This window comes from Ambystoma mexicanum, chromosome 5p (genome assembly GCF_040938575.1).
Source record: "Ambystoma mexicanum isolate Mex_15411 chromosome 5p, UKY_AmexF1_1, whole genome shotgun sequence".
NCBI classification, from domain to species: Eukaryota; Metazoa; Chordata; class Amphibia; order Caudata; family Ambystomatidae; genus Ambystoma; species Ambystoma mexicanum.
Window position 1 is genome coordinate 323,586,758 of NC_090930.1, and position 26,103 is coordinate 323,612,860.

Consider the following 26,103-nt stretch of genomic DNA (forward strand, 5'->3'; position numbering starts at 1 on the left):
GCATTTTTGGTGGAGTGACGTGGGCAGAAACCAGATTGGAGAGGATGGCGTATGTTAAAAGTATCAAGATAATGAGATATACGATTGAAGACACATCTTTTCAAGATTTTGGAGTAATTGGGTAAGGGAAGACCGGGGTATAGTTAGCAGGGTAGTTGGTAGTTTATTCAAGGGAAGGGGAATAGTGGCAGTTTTATAGTATGAAGGAAAGATGTCTGAAGTAAAAGAGAAACTGAAGATATAGCTAAGGAGGGGGCAGATAATATGATCTATGTTTTTGATGACCCATGAAGACAACGGATCATCCAGTGCACATGAGAAGTTGGCCTGATAAATAATCAAAAATCCATCAACACGAAAGAGGAGAGGGAGAAACAGGCGCTAGCTGAAGAGGGAGTCAAGAAGGACAGTGGAGAAGCGAAAGATAGGAGTGATGAGAGAGAGTCATGGATTTTGGAATTTTGATAGAGAACCAGGTAGGGAAGTTAGTTGTTAACAAGGAGGGGGTGGATGTAGGTTTAGGAGGGGGTGATTTGATTGGGAGAGATTGAAAGTAGTATGATTTCACAGAGTCAAGCATGGCAGTGAAGGTGGAATGACCAGCACAATATGCTTCAGAATCAGAGGGGGCGTGAGATGTATGACACTTGCATAGACGTTTATGAGTTCTTTAGATACAGATTTGGGAAGTGAGCCAGGGTTGAAAGTTTTTATGATATAAAAACGAATAGGCAGTTTCCAGTTGAGTGAGTTGAGGAGTGATGAGTAGAGGAAAGAGAGTAGTGGTTAATAAGAATACATTGTAATTTTGTGTGCTATGCAGCAATGGGTTTGGGTAGGTTGAAATCAGACATGAGGATGTGTTTGTGGTCTATAGGGAAGAGGTCAAAGACAATGGACTAGTTCATCAAAGAGAGAGTCTTCGGATGGTGGTAGAGAGTGATGAGAGCATTAAGAGAGAGGAAGAACAGAGAGGATGACATCAATTAGAAAGGAGAGAGAGTGGCAGAGATCTAGGGAGCATGCGACAATGGCAGGGAGTTGGAGTAGAGAAAGCCAACTCCACAACTGCATCCCATGATGCCTAGTGCATGATAAAACCAGAACTATTGATAATGGAAGGCAGCAGAATGGCCAATTCTGCAGTAGTGATCCATGTTTTAGTAATAGCAATTAGGTAAAATCTAGAGCAGTGGGGGAGGAAAAGAGCTGTTATGAACAGTGTTTTATTGCAAATGAATTTAACATTCCTGGGACCAATAGAAAGTTTGCAGGTGGAAGAGGAATATAGATTGGAAGCGTGTTTAACAGAGAGACAAATAGGATAGATATATGTATTATATCAGACTCGTTGGTGGTGAATCTCTTGCAAATGTGATGGTGTAAAGGAGCAAGAGAAAGAGATAAAGGGAGGGTATAGGAATGATGGTAATGAGTGAGGAGTAAGGCAGTAATTGTTAAGAGCATGTTATGTGAGTAGAGAGTAGAAAGGAGAATTAGGTAGATGAAGGAGAATATGGTGGGAGACCTGTGTAGGGTGTGATAGGATGAGAAGTGAGTGTCCAAGGGAAGAGGGAGGTTAGTAGGCAGGTGTGTGTAATTGGATAGAGGAGTAGAAAGATAAGGGATGCAAGAGTGAAATTGGATTTAGTCAAAAAGTGAAAGAGTTAGAAGGAGGAAGGAATGGCGAGGGGATGTGATGGAGAAAGGGCTCAGAGAAGGATGAAAAATAGGGGAGGGAAATGATGCAAAAAGTGCTGGGGAAAGGCCAGGTGACAGAAGGAAGCTGGGTGAAAAGGAATGGAGGAGAGGTATGGAGAGATGAAGGTCAATCTTAGCAATAGGATGTAAGGCGGTCAATAATCATGAATCATAGATCAATGAATGGACAGCCCAGTAATTGGCAAGTAATTTGAATCAAATATGCAGATGATTGTTGATGACCCTTACAAGGACTGCTGAGCACAGAGGTACGTGGTGACATGTGACAGGGTCATGGTTCAAGAGTTGTGGACAGCTACATGGAGTCATTCTGTTGTGTCGGGAAGGTACTCCGGGAATAGATGCCCAGTTTGAGGAGATCATGCAGCTGAAAGTGACGATGAATGAAGGGGTCACACAAAGCTCCCCAGGAAGTTGATCTCTCATAAGAGGCAAGCAGATTATGCCAGTGTTGATGGTTGTAAGTTGTAGAGAGGGCGAAGTAGAAGAAGGAGCTGGTGCATATACCAAAACACTGCCTCCCCCAGAGTAGGAGCACTGCACACTTTGGTAGCAGGGTGTTAAGAACACTCCAGTGACAAAAAAAGATATGCCCTTTGATGGCCAGTGCCCAGGGAAGAGGGCTCCTACAGCAGACTAGAGGGACAAAGATGTGTGACTGGGTCAGGTTCTTGACCCTGTTAAAGCGGGTGGTTACCCTGATCAGCCTGAAGCAGAAGGCTTTCTAAAATTGAACTCAAAACAAGCCCTGCTGCAGGTATGCCAAGTGTGATGTGTGGGTTCACAGGCCACCGAAAAATCCCCCCTTGTGCCAATAATGACAACACTGGTGCCACTCATATGCTCTTAATGCCTCTTGATACAGTCACTCGCCACAGTTCTCTTTTTGTCTTTTCAGATCTGCATCTCCCACAAGCCAATAGCAAGCAGCCACGAAAACCCATAGTGGAAGCAAACACCACAAATTCATGAAATGCAGCAATGCTAGCAGACCGTGAAATGGCACCACCACCATACTGCATCCAACACACCAGAGAAGCAGACTACTCACCCTCCAAGCAGATAAGCTTTCAGCCTATAGCACCCACAGCATGGCAGAGAACCTCTAAGCTACTGCTAAAACTGTGCTGGAAAAGGGAGAGGGGCTTAGAAGGGGTTTTAAAGCCTACCAGCTATGTAGCCCTCCTCCGGGGGAAAAGGCAGGCACTGATTGGTGCAGGGAATCAGATGTGCACTGCAACAATTGGGGGAGATAGACAGTCCTGCACTATAAAAGCAGAGAAGAGGCAGAGTGTGGGTTGTATGGGTTAGTCCTCAGGTGGAGTTGGAGAAAGCCCAAGAGACCAGGTGGAGTAAGGACGGCAAAGCAGAGTGTTGGAAAGGCTGATTTTGAGCAAGTGCAGTATTTGAGAGAGAGTGGTATCGGTGGTGTGTAGTGTAGTGTATATCAGTGTGGGAGGGGAGTTTAGGAGTTGGCAGTGAGAAAGAATGAACACAGGGTGGGAGATAGGCATTAGTACAAGAGTGAGTGAGTGAGTGTTAGCAGAGAGTGAGGCTAGTAGGGATAGTGTAGAAGTGGGGTGCAAGGAGGAGGATATATAAGGTAAGGCGGGAGGGGCTAAGAGTAGTAAGAGTGGAAATTGTGAAGGGGTGAGCAAGGCAGCACATCCCTGGGTTTCTTGAATAGTGAAGGGGAGAGCAGGGCACCATATCCCTGAGTTTCTTGAGAGAATAGGGAAGGGATGTGCAGGGCACCCTATCCCTGAGTTACATGAATAGTTGTTATAGGAGTAGAGCAGGCAGACTCGTAGTAGCGTCGAGAAGGTAGAGAGTTGTGGTGAAGAGAAGGTAGGTGGAGTTGGTAGGATTGAGGGGAGTAATAAAGCAAGGGGGTGATAAGATCAGGAGGCACACATACACCACCCTCTACAACTAACATCTGTGGTAGTGTAGAAATAGATAGGAAGTCCCTTACGGAGACAGATAGACAATTTCTCAGGGCCCCCGATAGAGCATACAGACATGAGGGGTTACCGATCTGTAGAAATTCACTGGGGCTACCGATGCTTGGGCTAGGGAGGGACTCATGGGGAGTTGAGAGAGAGAGAGGGACAGCCTTAGCACCGCCTTCCCAAACCCGTTTTCCAGTCATTACACCTTTGGTTACAACCAATGCCTGTCTGTTTTGCAATCTTAATGAAACTTTTAAAAAAACACAATATAGCTTTACTAAGTGCTAAAAATGAAAACCATGGAAATAGGAGCAATACTTTGTGCTTCATTCAGGCCATCTGCCACAGATGAAAGATGGTGTTGTCAGTGCTTCCTTCAGAGGTAAGCAGCCAAACACCTTGGCAGGCATTGATAAAGGAAGATGTGTCTGAAGGCAATATGGAGGACGCGTCAATGGTAATATGGTCAGGAGCCGAGGTTGCAGGGACTTGATGGTGGAATGGAGGAGTAAGAGGAGGTAGAGGAAAAGAGAGTGGGCAGGATGTCCTGAGTTTTAGTGGTGAATTGAGAAGCCAGGGCCACGCAGAGGGCCAGGGACGGAACAGGAGAGGTAGAGACTGCAACAGCGTTGGCCAGCTCCTTGCAGATTTTGAAAAGTTTGGTCGAGTTGTTAGATGCTGCAGAGACGTGGGCTTGTATGTAGGCTCTCTTCTTAGAGAGGACAGAGAGTCTGTACTGCCTTTGGAACAGGCAGTATGCCAGTTTGTCAGAGGGTCGTCTGATGCCCTCCACGCCCTCCACATCCTCTCAGCCGCCCTACACTTGCGTTTAAGGGTGGCGTGGTTGGAATTGTACCAAGAGTTGCACTTGGATCCTCATGACAGGGACAAGGACGTTAAGAGTGTTAGAGATAGAGAGAGGAAGGTTAGAGAGGGTTGTGCCAGAGTGTGAGTCAGCTAAATGTGCAGTAGGAGGAGAGAAAGTAGCAGCAAAAGCCTCAACGGAAACACGCTTCATGGGCCGGATGACTGAGATGGTAGGTGGCAGTGCTGGGGTCGGCTTGCCCTGAGGGGTATAAAGAGAGAGGTGGGAAGAATGGAGAAAGAGTTCAATCCATAAGAGAGGGGTGGTGAAAGAGTTAGAGAGGGGGAGGCCTCAGGGGATCAGAACATCCAGGGTGTCTCCACAGAGTGAGTCGGGCAAGAGGGAAGAATAGGGAGAGAAAGATAGAAAGAGTCGCAGAGGTTGCAAAAGAGCCCCAAAGAAGGGCTAGTAGCATCCAGGTGGGTGTTCATGTCTCAGAGGAGAATTTGAGATGTACAGGCAAGGAGGGAGGAGGAGAGGTCTGTCCACTCAGAGAGGAAAAGGGGCGACCTGGCCAGGTGGCCTTTAGATAGTGGCCACAGTGAGAGGGAGGCCAGGAGAGATAGAGAGCCTGCAGACCAGGCAGTCAAAGGAAAAGGAGTCCTGCATTGGAATGACAGAAGCAGGGATCCACTCCAGGAAGATCAAGGCTACACCCCTGCCGGGACGGTTGGTTCTGGGTTCAGAGAGGATCCTGTAGCCATCAGGAAAGAGAGTTTCAAGATTATTGACAGAGCTGGACGTGAACCAAGTCTCGGTGAGACCGAGTACATCCCAATGAAGCTCTTCCAAGAAATGGCAGATGTCAGAGGAGTGTTTGATAGTTGAGCGACAGTTCAGAGTAGCGATTTGGAACAGGTTGCCACGTTTGAAGGACTTCCGTGGAGGGGTACAGGCTAGAGGTATGCCCTGCAGGAGTGTTGGAAGTGCCCGAGGGGCAGAGAAGGAGGGAAGAGATGGCAGGGTAGTCAGAGAGGAAGAAGAGAGTGCCAGAGAGGTGGCAGATGTAGGAGGCAACAGGTTGGCCAAAGAAATAGCAGAGGGTGCCAGAGAGATGGCAGAGGAAAAAGACAGCAGAGGAGCCAGAGAGGGGTAAGTAGGGATAGCAGGAGATGAAAGTTGATAAGGCACGGGAAGTGTCTAACAAAAAGGAGGAGATTGGTCTGAGGGCCCTGGACCAAGAGGGTGCCATTTAGGTAGACATTAATGATGGTCTTAGAGGAGTAGAAGGGGGCCATGTAGGCCTTGCACCGAGTGCCACCATTAATGGGAGAAGATGAAAAAGGAGAGGGAACAGAGACCATATGTAGGATCCATAGGCCTGGAGAGGGAAAGACAAAGCGGATGTTGGTAGGGGTCTGTCTGGAGGAAGCACTGGTGTAGGTTTCAGCGATAGGGATGCCTGGGTTGGAGACCAGGATGACCCTTTTGAGCTTCTTCCTGCCAGACCTAGTGAGAGGGATAGGATAGTCGATATCACAGTTGTTAGAGAAGATAGGTGATATAGAGAGCATCATAGAGGGTGCAGGGTGAAAGAGGGGGGAGCCCAAGCAGGGGTATGGGGTAGCACTGGGGGAAGAACAGGGGGGGGCACAAGGGGCCCACACAACAGGGAGAGGAGCACAGCACAAAACAAGTCACACCAGATCTACAAAATCAGATACAATGCAGAACTGTCAAAGCACAATAAACAACAAGGGACCTGCACGTAAAGAGAGCAGGCAAGGCAATGTAATGCCAGAACTGTAAAGAACAACACAATGTAATACCAACAACAATGAACAATACACAACAAGGCACCTAGAAGTAAGGAATGCAGGCAATGAGACACACAATGTCAATACAGTGGAGAAAAAACAGTGGCAGTGTAAGAGTGCAGAGCAGAAATACGACCCACCACTGCACAGTACACAACTGAAGAGCCTAGAAGTAGAGGAATTAAGGCAAAGCAAAGATACAGTAGTGAAATAAAACAATGGAATGGCCAGGGAAACAACACGCAAGGGAGTGACAGGCAATAGGTCAGAGAGCGAAGGGGCGAAGATGCGAGAGGAAGGTAGGGGATCGCTGGGAGGGGAAGTGTGGACAGTATGCGGTGACCTATGATGCGAGAGAGAGCATGCGGCCTAAGTTGCGAGGGGGCGCATGTGGCCTGAGTAACAGATGTGGAGTTCAACTCGGGGCTATTGTTCAGTGTTCATGATAGTGAATTTGGCACACTTACTCTGCTGACTAGCAGCATACAGAGCAAAATACATGGCTTATAAATAAATAAAATCACTAATAAATACACATCATCTGCTGCTTCCCTCTTTTTCACACCTTCCATATCCTGGTAGTATGAACTACAAGTACATCATACAAAGGGCTTTTGAGTGAAAAGCCACGATATTGTAAAGGTGCCATAAAGGACATAGGGACACTTAACATGGCCTGCACTGCAACCAATCACAATGCATATACCATGCTGCTTAAAACAAATGAGTGTTCAACAACTAGCGGTCAGCTCATATGTTTTTCTTCAGATTTCACAATGTTTAAAGGGTGGGTTAATTTGTTCCTCACAAAAGAATACCTTTCTAAATATCAAGTAATAATTTTAGTTTTATAATGTATGCTACACTAGTGTTTCAACTGTGTAAATTGTTTGGTAAAGTTTTTTATTTACACAGATTAGGTATTTCCACATATTGAAACTAGACTGTGCAGCTTTACTCTTGGCAGCATTATCGAAAGGCAACCTTTCAATAAATTCTGCATTCGTATTTAATCATACAATAAAATAACACATATTCAATCTAGTTTTATGCGTCTCATCCCAGACCCTAGAAGAAAACCGAAGAAAACACCTACCAGCGCATCAGCTTTGTGCTTCAACTTCTTGGCTTCTTGCATATAATAATCTGCGTTGTGAATCCTAAATAAATAAATAATTCTTTGTTAGAAAATTGTTCAGGCCTCATATTCACTTAAAATTGAAGTCTTTAAACCACTCATTCTGTTATATCTACATATATTATCCCTAATAACTACTTTCCATATACTTTAAATATCATATGCCCGGTCTGACAGACATCTACTTTTGGGAAGGCATCAGTTATCATCAACCATCTCTTCAATCAGCAGGTCTGTTCAGATCGCATCTATGTGATGTTAACGAACCAAAAAATAAAGAATGACATTTTAACGAATACCAAAATAACGCAAAAATAACTATTCTTTTTTCTCTTTTTTTGGGTGTGGGGGTGCCACCCTCAAACCCCCTGGTACCCAATGTTTTAAACCCCATCCCACCAGATGAATCCCCTTAACCCAACCCCACATATATCTTTTAAAATAAAATCGGTATTTGTTTTATTGTTTTTTTATTCATAATACATTAATTCTTTATTTTTTATCAGGTATAATCACAGGATACCGTTCAGATCATTGGGAGAGGTAAAATCATGGCTGGTTACCAGGAATGCATTCAAGGATTTCCAGTTTTCTAATTAAGTGTGTCTCGTTAAATAGCAATCCTCACATTTACAGTGCAGTCCACTTGCACTTAAGTTTGAGAAAGTGATTCAATTTTTTAAGCCTGTGTACTTCTTACTTGTGAAGTGAGATGGCTGGTGGTGTCTTTGTTATTCTGTGCACTTCCTGGTTCCTGCTGGCTCTAAGAGAGAGGATGTGAAGGGATCCAGATGTACAGCCTGCTAGTATCTCATACCTACCGCAAGCCAAGAACATTTACAGGCTAATTCATAGAATCCAGCGCACAAGTAGCGCACGCGGCTGGCGCACAGCGTGCGCCTGCGATAGTCTGCGCCAGGCACGTGCGCTAAAACAGATTTCCGCGCACAGCGTATTCATGGATTTCAAGCTCCCAAAACAGCCGTGGCGCAGAGAATCGCAGCGAGCCTGCAGCAGCGCCAGTAACGCCCCCAAGAACGCCCTCGCGCACGGAAAAGCCATCAAAAGCGCTAAATCATCGCTAAGGGCTGCGCTAACCCCGGACCACTTCACAGGGCAGGCAAACAAGGAAAGCAAAGCGGGCAATCTCCAAATCAGGAGTACGCGGGAAGTACTACACGCGACTAGGCAGGGAACGTGAATCACAGGGGTACGCGGGAATCATCACACGCGAACAGCCAGGGTGCGTGTATTACAGGGGTAGCGGGAAGTCCAACACGCGATGGGCCAGGGAACGTGTATTACAGGGGGACGCGTGAAGTAGAACACGCGATAGGCCAGGGAACGTGCATCACAGGGGTACGCGGGAATCATCACACGCGAACAGCCAGGATGCGTGTATTACAGGGGTAGCGGGAAGTTCAACACGCGAAGGGCCAGGGAACGTGTATTACAGGGGGACGCGTGAAGTAGAACAAGCGATAGGCCAGGGAACGTGCATCACAGGGGTACGCGGGAATCATCACACGCGAACAGCCAGGATGCGTGTATTACAGGGGTAGCGGGAAGTTCAACACGCGAAGGGCCAGGGAACGTGTATTACAGGGGGACGCGTGAAGTAGAACAAGCGATAGGCCAGGGAACGTGCATCACAGGGGTACGCGGGAATCATCACACGCGAACAGCCAGGATGCGTGTATTACAGGGGTAGCGGGAAGTTCAACACGCGAAGGGCCAGGGAACGTGTATTACAGGGGGACGCGTGAAGTCGAACAAGCGATAGGCCAGGGAACGTGCATCACAGGGGTACGCGGGAATCATCACACGCGAACAGCCAGGGTGCGTGTATTACAGGGGTAGCGGGAAGTTCAACACGCGATTGGCCAGGGTACGTGTATCACAGGGGGACGCGTGAAGTAGAACACGCGATAGGCCAGGGAACGTGCATCACAGGGGTACGCGGGAATCATCACACGCGAACAGGCAGGGTGCGTGTATTACAGGGGTAGCGGGAAGTTCAACACGCGATTGGCCAGGGTACGTGTATCACAGGGGTGCGTGGGAATTATCACATGCGAATAGGCTGGGTGGGCCCCCACAGGTGTACCCTGTACACCCTCCCCGGCCCCTGCAGGCAGCCCACAAAACAGTGGACTACCCTGCACACCTGATCATGTCCCCCTGCACCCCCATCCACCCGGGGCACCCTCCACCAGGCCCCCACCCATGTCTCCCACCACCCCCACCCCCCAGCAGTGCAGGGGCACCTGCCATCAGGCCCCCATCCATGTCTCCCACCACCCCAACCCCCATCCACCAGGGGCACCCTCCACCAGGCCCCCACCCATGTCTCCCACCACCCCCACCCACCAGCACTGTGGGGCATGTGGCCAGCAGGCAGTCAGGCAGCAGCCGATGGCAGGTGGGAGCGTGCTCAGGGTTCTTGGGGACTTAAATTCGGCCTCCTGGCCAGGAGCGTGGTCTTTCGTGTTAGAACGCGTGGACAGCCTGATAGGGAGTGATTTTGCACCAGAAAACCCCACACTCATCGCGCGAAAACCCGCATCGCGCGAAAACCCGTCACCAGCATATGTGCGTCAATAGTTACCTGCACGTGCAGTGTCAAAGCGTGCGATTGGTGAAAAGTGAGCGACACGCAGGAGTGTCGAAGCGCGTGATTGGTGAAAAAGGATCCACATGCAGGAGTGACAAAGCGTGTGATTGGTGAAAAGTGAGCTACACGCAGGAGTGTCGAAGCGCGTGATTGGTGAAAAAGGATCCACATGCAGGAGTGACAAAGCGTGTGATTGGTGAAAAGATACCTACACGCAGGAGTGCCAAAGCGTGTGATTGGTGAAAATGGGCCAAGCACGTACACGCCGTAAGTGACGATGTACGTGTGGGCCTGTATAAAAGGTAGTGTTGAACACAATTTCCTTGTACGTGCTTTTCGTGGCGAGCGAGTGGGTGAATTCGGTACTTCTTGTCGTTTCACACGCGATTTACTTCACGGCGTTTCCAGTTCGTACTCCCTGTTACCTCTGACAGCTCTTTTCTCTTTTTCCTCTTGTACTGGTTTTCCTGGGCCTGTTCCCTCAAACAGTGTCCCCTTCTACAGTTGTCCTGTCTCCTCAGACAGCGTACACCTCTTCTTTTGGCGGGGGTGTTGCCAACCAAAAGTGCTATTTTTTCACGCTCTTTTACCTGGCAGACGGTGAGTCACGCACGTATCTAACATCTGTGCTTGCCCCGTGTGTAGCCTACCCCTTCAGAGGTCAATCTAGGCCGCGTGTGACACGCATACGTTCATTGTGTTACTGGATGCCACAGCGTAGTGCAGGGTTTTCCATCAGCACACGTGGTCTAGGAGGGGTATTGTGCACGTTCCTTAACTTTTTTGGGGTGCCTGTGCGTTGCGTGACCCGTCATCTTTCCCCAGGGGTGTCATATAGCCTTGCCACTGCACTAGGGTACGAATACCATCTGGTACCCAACCCCTTTGACACCCAATTGCCCAGGACAATTGTGCACACCCACTCCCATACGCACAATACCATCAGTGCCATGGTTGGGAGGCGTGCAAGCCGTAAGGGTGGCAAAGGTGGCCGAGCCACACGTGGTGGCCGTGGAGGATCCAACAGGGGACGTGGTTGTGACTTGCAGGGCGCCCCTGTTCCCCCCAGTCTGGAGGAACAGTCAGGGACACCCATGCCCCCCCCCCCCCCCCAGTTGAGAGTCATGTGGCTGATACCAACCCTGATCAGCCCATGTCGGACCAGGCCATTGTGGCACCAGACCTGTCCGAGGGTGATTCCATCGCTGACATCCAGGTCAGCAGGTCCACTGTACGTGCACCGGTGCACATTGGTGTCATCAGGGCACGCGCATCTATGCCAGATAGGTCATCTGCTGGCCCCCGTAGCCAGGGTGTGGCTCAATCCACCCCACCTCTCATACACCCTGCCAAGACTGTGTCGGTCCTAGTTCATGCACCTCAGATCAGGCCTGACCCCATCCCACTACCCCCAATGCCTGCACCTACTCCCATGCTGAGTGGGCAATCACACACACCCAGTACAGAGTCCACCACGGCTCCTGCCCCTAGTGTCCACAGCGGCGTAGGACACTCTGGATCCCCACCCCCTTCCAAGCGCAAGAGGAAGAGTGCACGTCCGGCACAGGCTGATGCCCCAGACACAGCTGCACAGTCCGGCCCATCAAGGAAGCCAAGCTTCACAGACGCCGAACTTAATGCACTTGTTCAGTATGTGTCAGATCATGATAGGGAAATGGTCATCGTTGCAGGGTCCAAGACCACACATGCCAGACGCCAGGCACACTGGCAGACCATTGCTGACAGAATAAGTGCCCTTGGAGTAGTGAGGTGCACAGCTAGTGATTGCCAGAAGCGCTGGAATGACCTTAAGCGCAGGGCAAAGGATAAGCTGGCCTCAAGTCATGCCGCAACCTTGGTGACTGGAGGTGGGTCCCCAGCACAGGAAATAGAACTCACACCACACGAGTCCGTAGCTGGATCCTACGTCACCGAGGGACAACTCCAAGGTGTGGGAGACCTCCCTGATTACGAGGCATCATCCGGTGAGTGCACATGCATGTGTGTATCATCCATGTGCATGGTGTGTGTGTGAAGCATTCATGTTGGGTGCCTGTCAAGGGGGTGTGTGGCAGAGTTGACAGTGGCACCCATGTGCCTCATCCAGTATGTACAGTGCAACACCATCTGGCCACAGCACTATCCCTACTGGCAACAGTGCACATATGGGCCAACACCATGGAAGTTGCCCTTGATTAGTAATTTTGTCACTACATTGTTGCTCATACTCCCCTGTCTATTCATCTGATGTCTTACATACCATTCCTCTCCTTTCCCCCAGCCATTAAAGTTTCATCTTCACATGCCTGACATGCAATGATACCACATGCTAATGCGTCCTCTGTATATAAATGCCTACCAACATGCAGTCATAATGTGGATGTAGCCTTGACATCCACCTCCTTCCTGGGTCCTTTGGTACCGTCTGGTTTCGAGCCCCATTCCCTCACACTCCATGCTGCTCTTCATGGTCTATCTTCCATGACTTCTACAGTTCAGACCATCGTGCCCTACGCACGACACCTGCTTGCCAAAAGTCAAATGAGGGCAGCCTGCCCTCCAATGCGACCCACCCTATTGCTGACCAGTGCATCTGAGCCTACTCTAAGCTAACTCTCACTGACATCTGCTCATACATGCCTTTGCCTGTCCCATAGACCCTTCACATGGTCCCTGTCCTCTCTCCTTGCTCCTCTTCCACCATCATAGGTGGGACCCGTTGGGGTGTACTCCTGGCCTCCTTCCAATCCTCAGATACCACTAATGATGTGCATGGTAATGGGAGCGTCTCAGTCCAAGGCCCTTAGGCCAACCTCAATCTCCTTGAGAAATGCTACCCACATCTCATCAACTTCCTTACCTCTCCTGCTGTCCCCCCTCCTCTCTCCTCATCAATCCTGCACTGCCTCCCTGCACCCTCCCATGAACCTTCTCCGCCTCCCACTCCAACTCCTACACATGCGGCACCTCTGATCTCTAGCACTCCCCGTAAGTCCTACAAGGCTGTCAACCTCCTCCACAATTACACTCCTTTCACTGCGGCTGCATCAGGCATTCCTCCGATAACTGTCACTTACATGAGGTTATGCACCTTGACATCCTTGGTCTCATGGAAACATGTCTGACGGCCAGCTCTGTCTGCATCCTTGACCCTCTCCTTGGCCCGCCACTACTGTGCAGGGGGGGTGTGCCCTTGGCTTCCCTGAGGGTATTCCTGCCACTGTCACACCTACTTAGACCTACTCCACTCTGGAATGGCTTGTGTGAGGTTTCTGTCCACCACACCTTGACATTCCAAACAGTGCGTACTGTGTCTGGGAAAACTGGTCAAATGTACTACTTCCTTTCTGAGTGTCCTCACCTCTCCTCCTCACTCATGTCCCCAGACACAGAATTCCTCATCCTTGGTGCGGTACGCATCCACCTGCATGCCTGTTGACGCCCCCACGTGACCTTTCTGTGACCTCAGCAACTCCCTCTCACCCTCTAGACTCCCGTCTGTCCCTACTCATTCTGCAGGGCACACTCTTGATGCTCTGATCTCATCTGACTTTCCCCTCTCCGTCCATCTCTGCACTCCTCTCTCCTGGAGTGATCACATTCTCCTCTCCTCCCAGCTCACCCTCAACACCCCACAGGCAAAGCCACCCTCACCACTGTCACACACCTTCTTGGTATTCCGACCCATGAAGTGTGTGTCAGTCGAGGCTCATGCTGCCAAAATGTCCCCCCCATCCAGCTCCCCCTTAGGCTCACTCCCATCCTGACAGGGCCCACTCCATGCTCCACTCCATGTCAGGTACACTGGATGTCTTAGCCACGGTCATGACCACCTGTCTGAAGCCCCATGCCAATGCAGAGTCCTGGCATGACTCGGATCTTGGGAACCCAAACCACAGGTGCCGGGTGGCAGAGAGGGAATGTCCTGCATCATGGCCATCCTCTGGCAAACTGGCCTGCCACATGCTCCAAAGGCAATAGCGCCTCACCCTTCTCACCAAGATGAGATCCCCAATCCAAGGGCACATATCTGCGGCATGTGACAACTCTGCAGGACACATAGAAATCTGAAAGGACCTTGCCGAGCCAGAGGCAGTGTGTACCTCCCCTGTCCCCTCCGAGCCCACAGCACAGCATGATTGTCTCTGTACCCCTATAGGCCACCCCCCCAGCACTTGTCTGCGCCTAACACCATCTGCCCTTGACGTCAAGTCCTACTTACCTTGTACAGCACTTCCAGCCGCCACTCCCCCTTGCACTTCATTGTGCCACCCACCCCTGCACTTGCGTGACATGAATGACACCAGCACCAGTAGTATTGTTGACTGGCATCCCCTTCTGCCCCACCACCCCTCAGTGCTCCGCTGCACCTACAAACATTACTTGACCGGTGCTTCACGAATGCAAAATTATTCCGTTACAGGTGTTGGGGAGGTGGAATCACAATGTTTACTGCATTATGTTGATCTAGACAAGGCACTGTGCATCGTTGCCAATTTGGACTAGCAGATCCATGTACAACATGTATACTAATTGATGTGACGATGCAATGTCAGGACCAGAGTGGTAGAAATCCAAAAAAGTAGCCCTCCTCTCCCTCTTCACTTGGTGGCTATGTCACATGCCATGTGTGTGATGGCATGTGCCTTTGACATGGCAATCACCGCCCAATGTGTGATGGCAGTGCTAGGCATCAAGGTGAGCAGGCGTTGCTCTCCAATCAGTACATAGTATGCCCTGAGCCTCCCCTACAGACCCAGTGATGGTGAATGCATAGGAGGACTCCCAGTCATGTAGGACATGTGTCGTAGGACTACTGCCTATGTTGTTCATCAGCCCTTGTTGCATGCCATGGTGCTAATGCCTGTTTCCATTTTTCTCTTTCATGTCTTTGCAGGGGACGAAGCACTTGTTGATGCTGGGGATGTGGTGGTGGAGCCGTCCCAGGAGGGCAACCCGGGCCGACCTACCACAAGTGAGGGACGTGGTGTGTTTGTGGGTGAAAACCCACAAGTGCTGCAGGCCGTGCTGTCGAGGGGTGTCTCTGGGGGTTCCTCCCCCGAGCAGTATTCAGGTGTAGACTCGGAGGATGACACCTATGTGCAGTCGCAGGTGAGTGTTCTTGGGAGAGAATCTCCTCTGTCCGACCCACCTGCAGCCAGGCCATTGGCCTCAATGGGGATGTCAGTGTCGGCAGATCAGCCTCCGGTGGTTACGGATGCAGGGCCACACCACCCAATCTCTGATCCTGTTCCTGGGGCTGCAGATCAGAGAGGGAATGCAGTCCTGCAGCCTGAGGCCTTGCCGGCACAGCAAGGCGCAGTCCGCCTTGCCCCAGGCAGGTGTGGTGCCCGTCAACGTGGTGGCCGTATGCCACCTGGCAATACCGTATGGGAGCAATCCATCTACGGTATGGCCACCCAACAGGCAGCATCATCCGAGATGATTGCACAGGCCATGGATAGGGTGGCCACTTCCATTGTCCCCCCAGAAAGGCTGATGGAGCGACTGGAGCAGGCTACAGAGTCCATCTGCCAGGCACACAGGGAGGATATGTTGGCGTCCAACATGGACAGGCGGGCGGCACTGGCGACTCTGGGGGAATCACTTTCCATGGAGTCCCAGCGCCACAGGGAAGCCCTGAGGGAAGAACTCCGTCACCTCAGGTCGACCCTGTTAGAGCTTGAGGCTTCATCCCATAGAAGGACAGAGGAGCAGCTGGAGCGTCTGACACGGACGCTCTCGGCCGAGATGCAGGCAACTCGTGCGGAGGTCAGGTCATCCCGGGAGTTACTGCATGGGGACCTCCGCATGATTATAACCCAGAACCAGAACTACCAGACCCGCCTGCTTGCAGCCATGGAGGAGCAAACTCGTGCTTTGCGTGGGCTGCCTCCCATTGTCACACCATCTTCTGAGGCAGCTCCCCCACCTCCAGAGTCAGCTGCAGGGTCTGGGCAGAGCCATAGCGACTCATCTCCCACAACAGAGTAGCCGTGTGGGCCACGAGCCTATGGGGTGTTTTCCTTTCCCATGATCCACACAGGTGGATTGTGGCGTGCATCCTGTCCTCGGACCTCATAGGTGGCCCCCCCCCCGCCGGCCCTTTCATGGCCATTTTTTCTCTTTTTCATTTTTATTTTGCAAGAGTGTTGCCTTGTGTGGGTACCTGGGCATACACTGTATTGTGGCTGGGCACATGCAGGCTTGTCCTGAGTTTGGTTTCGATGCTTGGGTAGCAGACATCCACACCCCTCCTGCTTCCCTTTCCATGGGCTTGCAAAGGGTGTGCCCAAGTGACAGCAAATTACACGGTGACATTGGACTCCCATGAGCTGTTGGCCAGTCCATAGTCAATACTGTGTAGACATTCATAGTGTTCATTGTTGTTGCACCTAACTATGCATGATGGTATGATATGTGCCTCTACTTACATATGTTGCTCATGTTTTGCAGGTATTTCACACAGATCTTCACAAGGGCATACTCTCTGGAGTCACACTACATGTCGGTAGATGTGCACTGACACTTTTGCATGGCGCCATCACTGTACATCTGGACGGTGAGGACATACCAGCTGAATCAGGTAATGAGACTACCATTGATTACATGCAATGTGTCTTGTTTGGGTGGGCTTCAGGGTGGGTTGGTGTGTAATTTGATAGAAATTACTCTTACACAGGTGTGTAGTAGTGGCTCCAGGGCGGTTAGCTGCTCAAGTGCGGCTATGTTCCATTTGGGGCACTGCTATTTGTGACACTGGTGTCATGTTGTGATGGCCAGTTTGTTTGCTGTCACATACCATGACATGGTGTCCTCAGTGGCGGGACTGTGAAGGGAGTGGGTGACATGGCAATGTTGTCATGTAGTGAATCGCCTGTGGGAATGCATTTTAGATTGATGGAGTTGTGTCTTTGCGTTGTGATGCATAGCTGGTGTATGTGTAGCTAGGGGTGCACACATATTGACACTTCCATGTTAACAATCTCAGGCTGATGTGTATCTGACAGTTCATTGTCAAGTACTTTTCAGACATTGTCAGGTAGAGTCATCATTGATTGTCAGATGGTATGTGCCAGAGCAGTGTGCACTAGCCAGCACTGTGATTCCTAGGTGAAGAAGTTGGCCACCAGTTGCGTACGGGCTGCCTCCCCCCGTGCCCTTTCCCCTCCCATGCGCAGCGGGCGTGCATGTGGTTGTGGATGTGGGGGCACCACCATGTCCACGGGCAGGCCCCGGCGTGTTGCAACGTTGTGCAGGACACATGCTGCCACTATGATCCTGCACACTATTCGGGGAGCATATAACAGCTGCCCGCCAGAACGGTCAAGGGAGCGAAAGCGTGACTTGAGCACTCCGAATGTGCGCTCCACTATGCCCCGTGTAGCAATGTGGGCTGTGTTGTACCTTACCTTGGGTGGCGTGGTGGGGTTCCGGATTGGGGTCATCATGTGGGGGCTGATAGGGTAGGCACTGTCCCCTGCGGAGGTGGTGATGGGTATCATTAGTGGTGTTGTGTCATGACCCAGTATCTGACATGCATGCATGTGGAGTGGCATTCATGCTCACCAAGCAGCCATGTATCTCCATGCTGGCCAGCCTCTAGGTCCCGGCATAGGGTAGACATTCTGTAGATGAAGCTGTCGTGGGTGGACCCTGGATAGTTGGCATATACTGATGTGATGATTCCCTTGGCATTGCATACAACTTGGACGTTGATGGAATGCCAGTGCTTGCGGTTTCTATAGATGTGCTCTGTTGCCCTGGGTGGACGTAGAGCCACATGTGTGCAGTCAATTGCACCAAGCACTTTGGGGAATTGAGCCACACCATAGAATTCCTGGATGCACGTCCGCCTTTCTGCATGAGTCCTGGGGAGATATATGTGCCTGCGGACTGAAGGCCGTGCAGTGATGATGTTCAAGACCTGGTGTAGGCAGCGTGACTGCGTGGCCTGTGACACACCACCCACTATGGCACTTGTCCGCTGAAAGGATCCAGTGGCCAAGAAGTGCAGTACATTCAGGACCTTCTGCAGGGGGCTGAGTGCTTGGGAGCACAGGGTGGGTGATGTGAGGTCATCCTCCCACTCACTGACCAGGTCCAGTATGATGTGTGCTGGAAACCTGTACCTCCCATACACCTGGTCATCAGGCATCCCGAATAGGCTGGTTCTGGGTGTGAATATTCTGGCCCTGACTCTCCTCCTCATCCTCCTTTGGTAGCCCACTGCCACTGCTGCTAGGAACGGTATGTTCATCCTGGCATCTGGCTTGTTTATTGAAAAGTGCGCAAATTAATGCCTTGCGCGTGTAGTAGGCAGCGTGTGAGCCTCGCACCCCTGGAATCGGGTTCCCACTCCAATCGCGTGTGGAAATTCACACGCTGCAGGCATACAGGTGCGCTGACGTACTTGGCTGTGTAAGTGGCCGCGCGCCCCTGAAATACACGTATATAGGCCAATGGCGTGTAAGCGCACTTTTGGGCAATTACACGCGATGAAATACACGTACATAGGCCAATGGCGTGTACGCGCACTTTTGGCCAATTACACGCGATGAAATACACGTACATAGGCCAATGGCGTGTACGCGCACTTTTGGCCAATTACACGCGATGAAATACACGTACATAGGCCAATGGCGTGTACGCGCACTTTTGGCCAATTACACGCGATGACACTCTGACGTGCAGGATTTCCACGTGTGCTCGTCTTCACGTGCTGAGTGGGGAACGCCCGTGCGGATCACGTCAGACGCGCTTACGCGATGAGGGACTCTGGTCCAATAGAATCGCGTATGCGTGCTGACGCACTTACGCGCTAAGGGCCTTTCCTCGGATTTCACGCTGACGTGCAGGAATTTCACGTGCCAAATCACTCCGTATCAAGCTGGCCACCCGAAAACACACGGAACACCACGCTCCTGCCCCGAAGGCCGAGTTACTGCCCCCCAAGTGCCCTGAGCAGCCTCCCACGTGCTATCTGCTGCTGCCTGCCTGCCTGCCTGCCTGCTGCCACCGTGCCCTGCCATTTGGTGCCTGCACATCAGCCATCTGCAGGGGTCCAGTTGCTGTGTCCACCCCTGCTGGAACTGAAGACTCCCAACTGGGATTACATCGCTCCACAGCCCAGCCCCAGGACCCAGTTGCCCACCCACACCTGCCTCTGGGGTTGCCATGTCGGGCACTTCTACATCTGGCACCAGTGGCAACCCCAGGCCAGAGGGGCAGAGGGGCACCAGCTTCACTGCCACCGAAGTTGGTGTCCTGGTGGAGCATGTCCTGGGGCAGTATGATGCCCTCTTTGGATCGTCCCGCGCCAGCAAGGAAGGACGGGAGAGGATCTGGGCCGACTGTGTGGTTGCCATCAACGCGGAGGGGGTGGCAACCCGCAACGTCTTGAAGATCAAGAAGCGCTGGGAGGACTTGAGGTCCAGGACCCTTGTGAAGGCCCGGCGCCTCGTGGAGGGGGGCCGGGGCCACATGAGTTCCATCCAGAAGAGGGTCCTGGAACGCGTACGCCCAGCGCTCCACGCCCAGATCCTTGAGAGGGAGACCCGTCTGGAGTTGAGCGGTAAGTGTCCAAGCATCACTGTGTGAGACAGGGCATGTTGCGGTGTGCTGGTTCTATGATACTTGCCTGTATGTGTGCCATGTGCCATGTATGCATGTATGTGTGCTGGGACATCATGGTAATGCATGTGCGACCAGTGATGTGTGACCCACATGGTTGTTGCATGTGTAGAAATGCGGCATGGGGAGCACTATGCAGATTTGGGACATGAGAGCATGCCAGTCTCTGTACCTGGACATGGATGGGGGTGAGGATGGGTGCTGATGCCAGGTACATATATGGTAGCCATGTCTGTGTGCCTGACCTGCATGTCTGTGACTTGTGCATGCCATGGATGCATGACTCATGTGTGTGACAATGCACAGATTCAGTGACGCACCCACCTTACCCTTGTTTTGCCTGTGTTTGGTGTGATTGTGGCCAGATGGATGTGACTGAGGTGTAGTGTGTGCATGTGATATGCATGAGCCATGATGCATGTGAGTTACATTTCATTGAATGTTTCAAGAGTCAATTGGACATGCATGGAAATGTGCATGGCATGCACCATGCCTGTTACTGTGTGTGTTTTGCCTGGACTGACCCATGTGTTGTGGAGGGACATGATGGAAGTGTACTTTGACAGGGGTGCTCATCTGCTATTGCTTCCTGTCTAGGGGACCATTGTACAGTAGCCTGATGCTTGTGTTCTTTGTCTCCCTCTACGCAGCGGCTAGTGAAGAAGAGGGCGGAGACGGCGCTGTGGAGCAAGGCGGCGGGGATGCCCCCACGGCTGCAGCGGAAGGGGTGGGTGAGCCCCCACAGGGGCCTGCTACGGCGGGAGACGGTGAGGAGCCATCCAGGTTGGTGGTTTGCACAGAGGAGGAGGAGGCCGACACTGGTGCACACATGGGCCCTGGTGGGAGCATCCCTGCTGGTGCAAGTGGTGCAGTCCAGGGCCAGGGGCAGGAGGCAGCACAGGTCACCGTGGAGGGGCCTGTGCATGTCGCTGTCCCTGACCCTGTGAGTGCACCACCATGCACCAGCAGGGATGCCCCGTCCCAGGCCCGTCCGCAGGTAGAGGGGATGTCCATGTCAACTGACTCCCCTCCACCTGCGGCCGTGGGAACCCCTGGCCGCGTGGAGCAGGTCCTGATTGGGGTCGCGATGCGCACGGCTGTGATTCGTGATGCCGTGCGTGCTTCCCGGGAGGAGCACGCACGTCATCACGAAGTGCACCGTGCCGACGTGGCCCAATTGGGATCGGCCATGTTCGGGGGGTTCCTGCATGTGTTGGCCAATCTGACGGCCCTCTCCTCCTCTGTGCAGGCTATCCACCAGTCGTTCTCCTTGCCGTCTTCCGGCCCAGATGCCACCATGGCCCCCTGTGGACCTGCCCCGACCAATGCAGCCAGCTCGGTGGGGATCCCATCCCTGCCACAGTTGGGAGTCGGAGGTCCAGCAGGGGTGGACGACACAGCAAGTGGACCCCAGCAGATGGAAGATGTGCCGGCATCATCGGGCAGGGCACGTGCACGACGGCGTCGGTGGTTACCATCAGCCTGGATGCCGTCGTGCTGGCAGAGGCAGTGGCGTCGCAGGCAGCAGCGGGCTCGACGTGGGAGGCATCATGGCTCAGGGCCATCAAGATCGGAGGGGCAGGCATCGGCCGGAGGGCAGGGCAACCCTGGCATGGCGGTGTGTTCCGTGTGGGAGGAGTTTGGCCAGCGGATAGGTGCGGAGCGGCAGCGGGCGGAAGAGGAGCGGCTCGCCATGGCCAGGGCGGAGATCTCCATGCATCAGGCATTGAGGCGGGCTGAGTGCCTCGAGGAGGCTCGCAGGGAATTTGGAGAGCACATGGGGTTGTCCCTGCGAGACCTCGGGGCCAGGACTGAGTCCCGCCTCCAGGACATTGACGTGGAGTTCGAGGATGCCCTGGCCAGCATCACCAAGTGAGCCGCAGGACTAGCCCGCTGCCTTTGTATATAGTTTTTTAGTTAGTTAGTGCTAGGTTTCCTTTATTTAATTTTTTTTTTTTGGACCGCTTGGACAATGGCCACTTCTTTGTACATATTTTTTTAAATAGTTAGTATTAGGTTTAATTTGTGGTGTTGGGCTCATGGACCCTTGAACAATCCTGTAAATATAGTTATTTTTTGTGAGATAAATTTTTTAACTTTCATATTGGTCACACCATGTCGTAATGGTTTATCTTTCATTTCATTCTACATGTGTTTACTTTGGACAAAATCTATTCATTTTTCTATCCTTTGTTTTTTGGTTTCTAATTTTTGTTCCCGGACATGGACCTTTGATTTGCTTTACCAGATAGTTGTCAGAGTTTACTTTATTTTTATTTTTAATACATTTTGATATTATCTTACACTTGTGTCATTTTTTCTTTGGTTTCTTACATGCCATGATATGGGTTTTGACATTGACTTGCACCCATTGTGTATGTGTGTGTGGCGGACATGTGTTCTTTTGCTTACTTGCCTTTGGGGTTGTGTCATGTGATTGCATTCACTATGTGGGTGCATGCAATCCTTGCCTGGGTGTTTGTGCTGGGTATGCTGGTCATTACTGCCATTATTGTGTATCGTCAGGACCAGGGGCCAGGGGGACATGGGTGGGGGCCTGGTGGAGGGTGCCCCAGGTGGATGGGGGGTTGGGGGTGGTGGGAGACATGGGTTGGCCATGGGTGGGGGCCTGCTGGCAGGTTGCCCACAGTGCTGGGGGTGGGGGTGGTGGGAGACATGGGTTGGCCATGGGTGGGGGCCTGCTGGCTGGTTGCCCACAGTGCTGGGGGTGGGGGTGGTGGGAGACATGGGTTGGCCATGGGTGGGGGCCTGCTGGCTGGTTGCCCACAGTGCTGGGGGTGGGGGTGGTGGGAGACATGGGTTGGCCATGGGTGGGGGCCTGCTGGCAGGTTCCCCACAGTGCTGGGGGTGGGGGTGGTGGGAGACATGGGTTGGCCATGGGTGGGGGCCTGCTGGCTGGTTGCCCACAGTGCTGGGGGTGGGGGTGGTGGGAGACATGGGTTGGCCATGGGTGGGGGCCTGCTGGCAGGTTCCCCACAGTGCTGGGGGTGGGGGTGGTGGGAGACATGGGTTGGCCATGGGTGGGGGCCTGCTGGCTGGTTGCCCACAGTGCTGGGGGTGGGGGTGGTGGGAGACATGGGTTGGCCATGGGTGGGGGCCTGCTGGCAGGTTCCCCACAGTGCTGGGGGTGGGGGTGGTGGGAGACATGGGTTGGCCATGGGTGGGGGCCTGCTGGCAGGTTCCCCACAGTGCTGGGGGTGGGGGTGGTGGGAGACATGGGTTGGCCATGGGTGGGGGCCTGCTGGCAGGTTGGCCACAGTGCTGGGGGTGGGGGTGGTGGGAGACATGGGTTGGCCATGGGTGGGGGCCTGCTGGCTGGTTGCCCACAGTGCTGGGGGTGGGGGTGGTGGGAGACATGGGTTGGCCATGGGTGGGGGCCTGCTGGCAGGTTGCCCACAGTGCTGGGGGTGGTGGGAGACATGAGCAGGTGTGCAGGGTAGTTCCCTGTGGTGTGTGCTGCCTGCAGGGGCCGTGGAGGGTGTACAGGTAATGCCTGGGAGCTCACAGCCAAATCGCGTGTGCAACTTCCCGCGCACCCCTCAAATCCACGTTCCCTGCCATATTGCGTGTGGTACTTCCCGCGCGCCCCAGTAATCCACGTACCCGGCCATTTCGCGTGTGCAACTTCCCGCGCACCCCTCGAATCCACGTTCCCTGCCATATCGCGTGTGGAACTTCCCGCGCGCCCCAGAAATCCACGTACCCGGCCATGTCGCGTGTGGAACTTCCCGCGCGCCCCTGAAAACCACGTACCCGGCCATATCGCGTGTGGAACTTCCCGCGCGCCCCTGATAACCACGTACCCGGCCATTTCGCGTGTGCAACTTCCCGCGCACCCCTCGAATCCACGTACCCGGCCATTTCGCATGTGGAACTTCCCGCGCGCCCCTGAAAACCACGTACCCGGCCATATCGCGTGTGCAACTTCCCGCGCACTCCTGCAATCCACGTAGCCGGCCATTTCGCGTGTGCAACTTCCCGCGCACCCCTCGAATCCACGTTCCCTGCCATATCGCGTGTGGGACTTCCCGCGCGCCCCTGAAAGCCACGTACCCGGCCATTTCGCGTGTGCAACTTCCCGCGCACCCCTCGAATCCACGTTCCCTGCCATATCGCGTGTGCAACTTCCCGCGCACTCCTGCAATCCACGTACCCGGCCATTTCGCGTGTGCAACTTCCCGCGCACCCCTCGAATCCACGTTCCCTGCCATATCGCGTGTGGAACTTCCCGCGCGCACCAGAAATCCACGTACCCGGCCATGTCGCGTGTGGAACTTCCCGCGCGCCCCTGAAAACCACGTACCCGGCCATATCGCGTGTGGAACTTCCCGCGCGCCCCTGATAACCACGTACCCGGCCATTTCGCGTGTGCAACTTCCCGCGCACCCCTCGAATCCACGTACCCGGCCATTTCGCGTGTGGAACTTCCCGCGCGCCCCTGAAAACCACGTACCCGGCCATATCGCGTGTGCAACTTCCCGCGCACTCCTGCAATCCACGTACCCGGCCATTTCGCGTGTGCAACTTCCCGCGCACCCCTCGAATCCACGTTCCCTGCCATATCGCGTGTGGAACTTCCCGCGCACCCCTGCAATCCACGTACCCGCCCAGCCCATATCGCGTGTGGAACTTACCGCGCACCCCGGTATGCACGCACACGTTTATTTTTTCTCTCTGCGCGTGTCTGTGTTTGTGGGTACCCCTTTGTACGTCATTTGTCCAGGGGGGCAACAGTATTGTACATTGGTCATGTCTGTATATAGGTGCTATTTGTTGGCGCGCCTTTTAGCGCACATTTCTTGCAGGCGCAGACACGCTACCGCCTGCTTTCTTGTGGCGGTCGTGTTTGTGCCTGTTTGTGCCTGTGCGCTGCTTTGAGCGTGCGCTTTTTTGCCCTATTCTATTCCATGAATACGTGTTGTATGCGAGCGTGTGGGCGTTCCGCGCACTTGCCTCCTGAACTTTCCCCGTGCCGCCCACATTCTTCCCCATTCCGAGTGTTGTGCCCCATTTTATTCCCCATTCCGAGTGTCCCGCCCTGTGTTCCGCCTACTTTAGAGCTGTGCGCTGCGCTCGGAGTGATGGCGCAGTGGCCGTGGCGCACGACGTTGGTTGACCTGTGCGCCGGCCTGCGCCGCGCGCTTTTTCGGCGCACGTCCTCTGCTTTTCTTGCGCACGGACTTCCATGAATCGACGTGCGCTGGTTTCCCTGCGCTTTGCGCTGATTTTCGGCGCAGCGCACGTATTGGCCCCTCTGCGCCGGGATTTTTGGCGCACATTTATTCCATGAATCGGCCTGTTAATTGTATGTCAACATGGTACCAGTAATGGTAAATCTGCTGAAATCCCCATGTAGTCCTATGGAGTTCCAAAATGGGGATTTACACCACCTATACCACTTGTAATCCCTTGGAAAAGCCACAAGACCAAATGGCGGGAACAGTAATTCTGTTTGCTGGTAGTTTGCCAGAATTGCTCACAATTTCGTAACGAGGGCTGTATCATGTGTAAAGCTTTCTTTGCTTTGCATGGCAGTGCCCCTCCATGTAAACGGCAGGCAGCAGCCAATGACGAATTAGCTTTGAATGAGAGGATCAATCATCACTTAGCTGTATGCCTGATTAATCTGGCAAGACGCACTATATATATCACCAAAATTGGATTTTAGTCAAACTTTTTTTGAGACGTTAATCAGAGATGTGGGGTGCATTTGAAGGGCCCAAACAGAAGTCCCTTTCACCTGAACAGCAGCCTTTAAACACTACAACCAAAAATGGCGCTGCTTTGTTTTCCTTGTCACATGAGTGGCAAGCATTTGAATACTGCAATCAAAAACAGCCCTGCTTTGCTTTCCCTGTCACATTAATGGCAAAAAATTAAACACAGCAAATTAAAATGGCCTGGCTTTCTTTTCCCTTTCACATGAACAGCAGCCCTTTAAACACTGCAAGCAAAAACGGCCTGGCTTTTTCTTTGTGTTCATGTAAAATTAAAGAACCATGGAGAAAGCGACCAACCCATCAGTATCAAGGGACAAGCAGCAATGTAAATTCACCCAATGAGGAGGAATCAAAAAATCCTGTAACCTGGAAGACAGGATTTTTAAACATTAAAAGCAAAAACGGCCTGCACTTGGATGTTGCAAATAAAAACGGCTTTAATAAGCAACAATGGAAATAAATATCACTACTCACACAGAAAATGTCGGGGAAACATGATGTGGGGGTTGACCAAAGCAAATATATATTAGGTTTCACCCACAAAACTTCTGTAACCTGTGAAGAGAAACTACTTCACGGAAAAACGGTTTTGTCTGGGCAGAAACTTCACAATTAAGCTCCACTTCCAGCTAGATATCACACCTCTCCTCTAACGACCATGAAATGCAGACATGATGGCAG

At 52.4% G+C, this 26,103-nt stretch overlaps 1 protein-coding gene across 3 annotated transcripts in view; it reads right to left on the minus strand.

Annotated features, from left to right (window-relative positions):
* AFF2 (ALF transcription elongation factor 2) overlaps nt 1-26,103 on the minus strand; it is a 1,055,119-nt gene that overhangs the window by 91,888 nt on the left and 937,128 nt on the right. For all 3 annotated transcript variants that reach the window (XM_069612762.1, XM_069612763.1, XM_069612761.1), the window contains one exon: nt 7,393-7,456. In XM_069612762.1, coding sequence (XP_069468863.1) covers nt 7,393-7,456 — 64 coding nt within the window. The remainder of the gene's footprint in view (nt 1-7,392; nt 7,457-26,103) is intronic.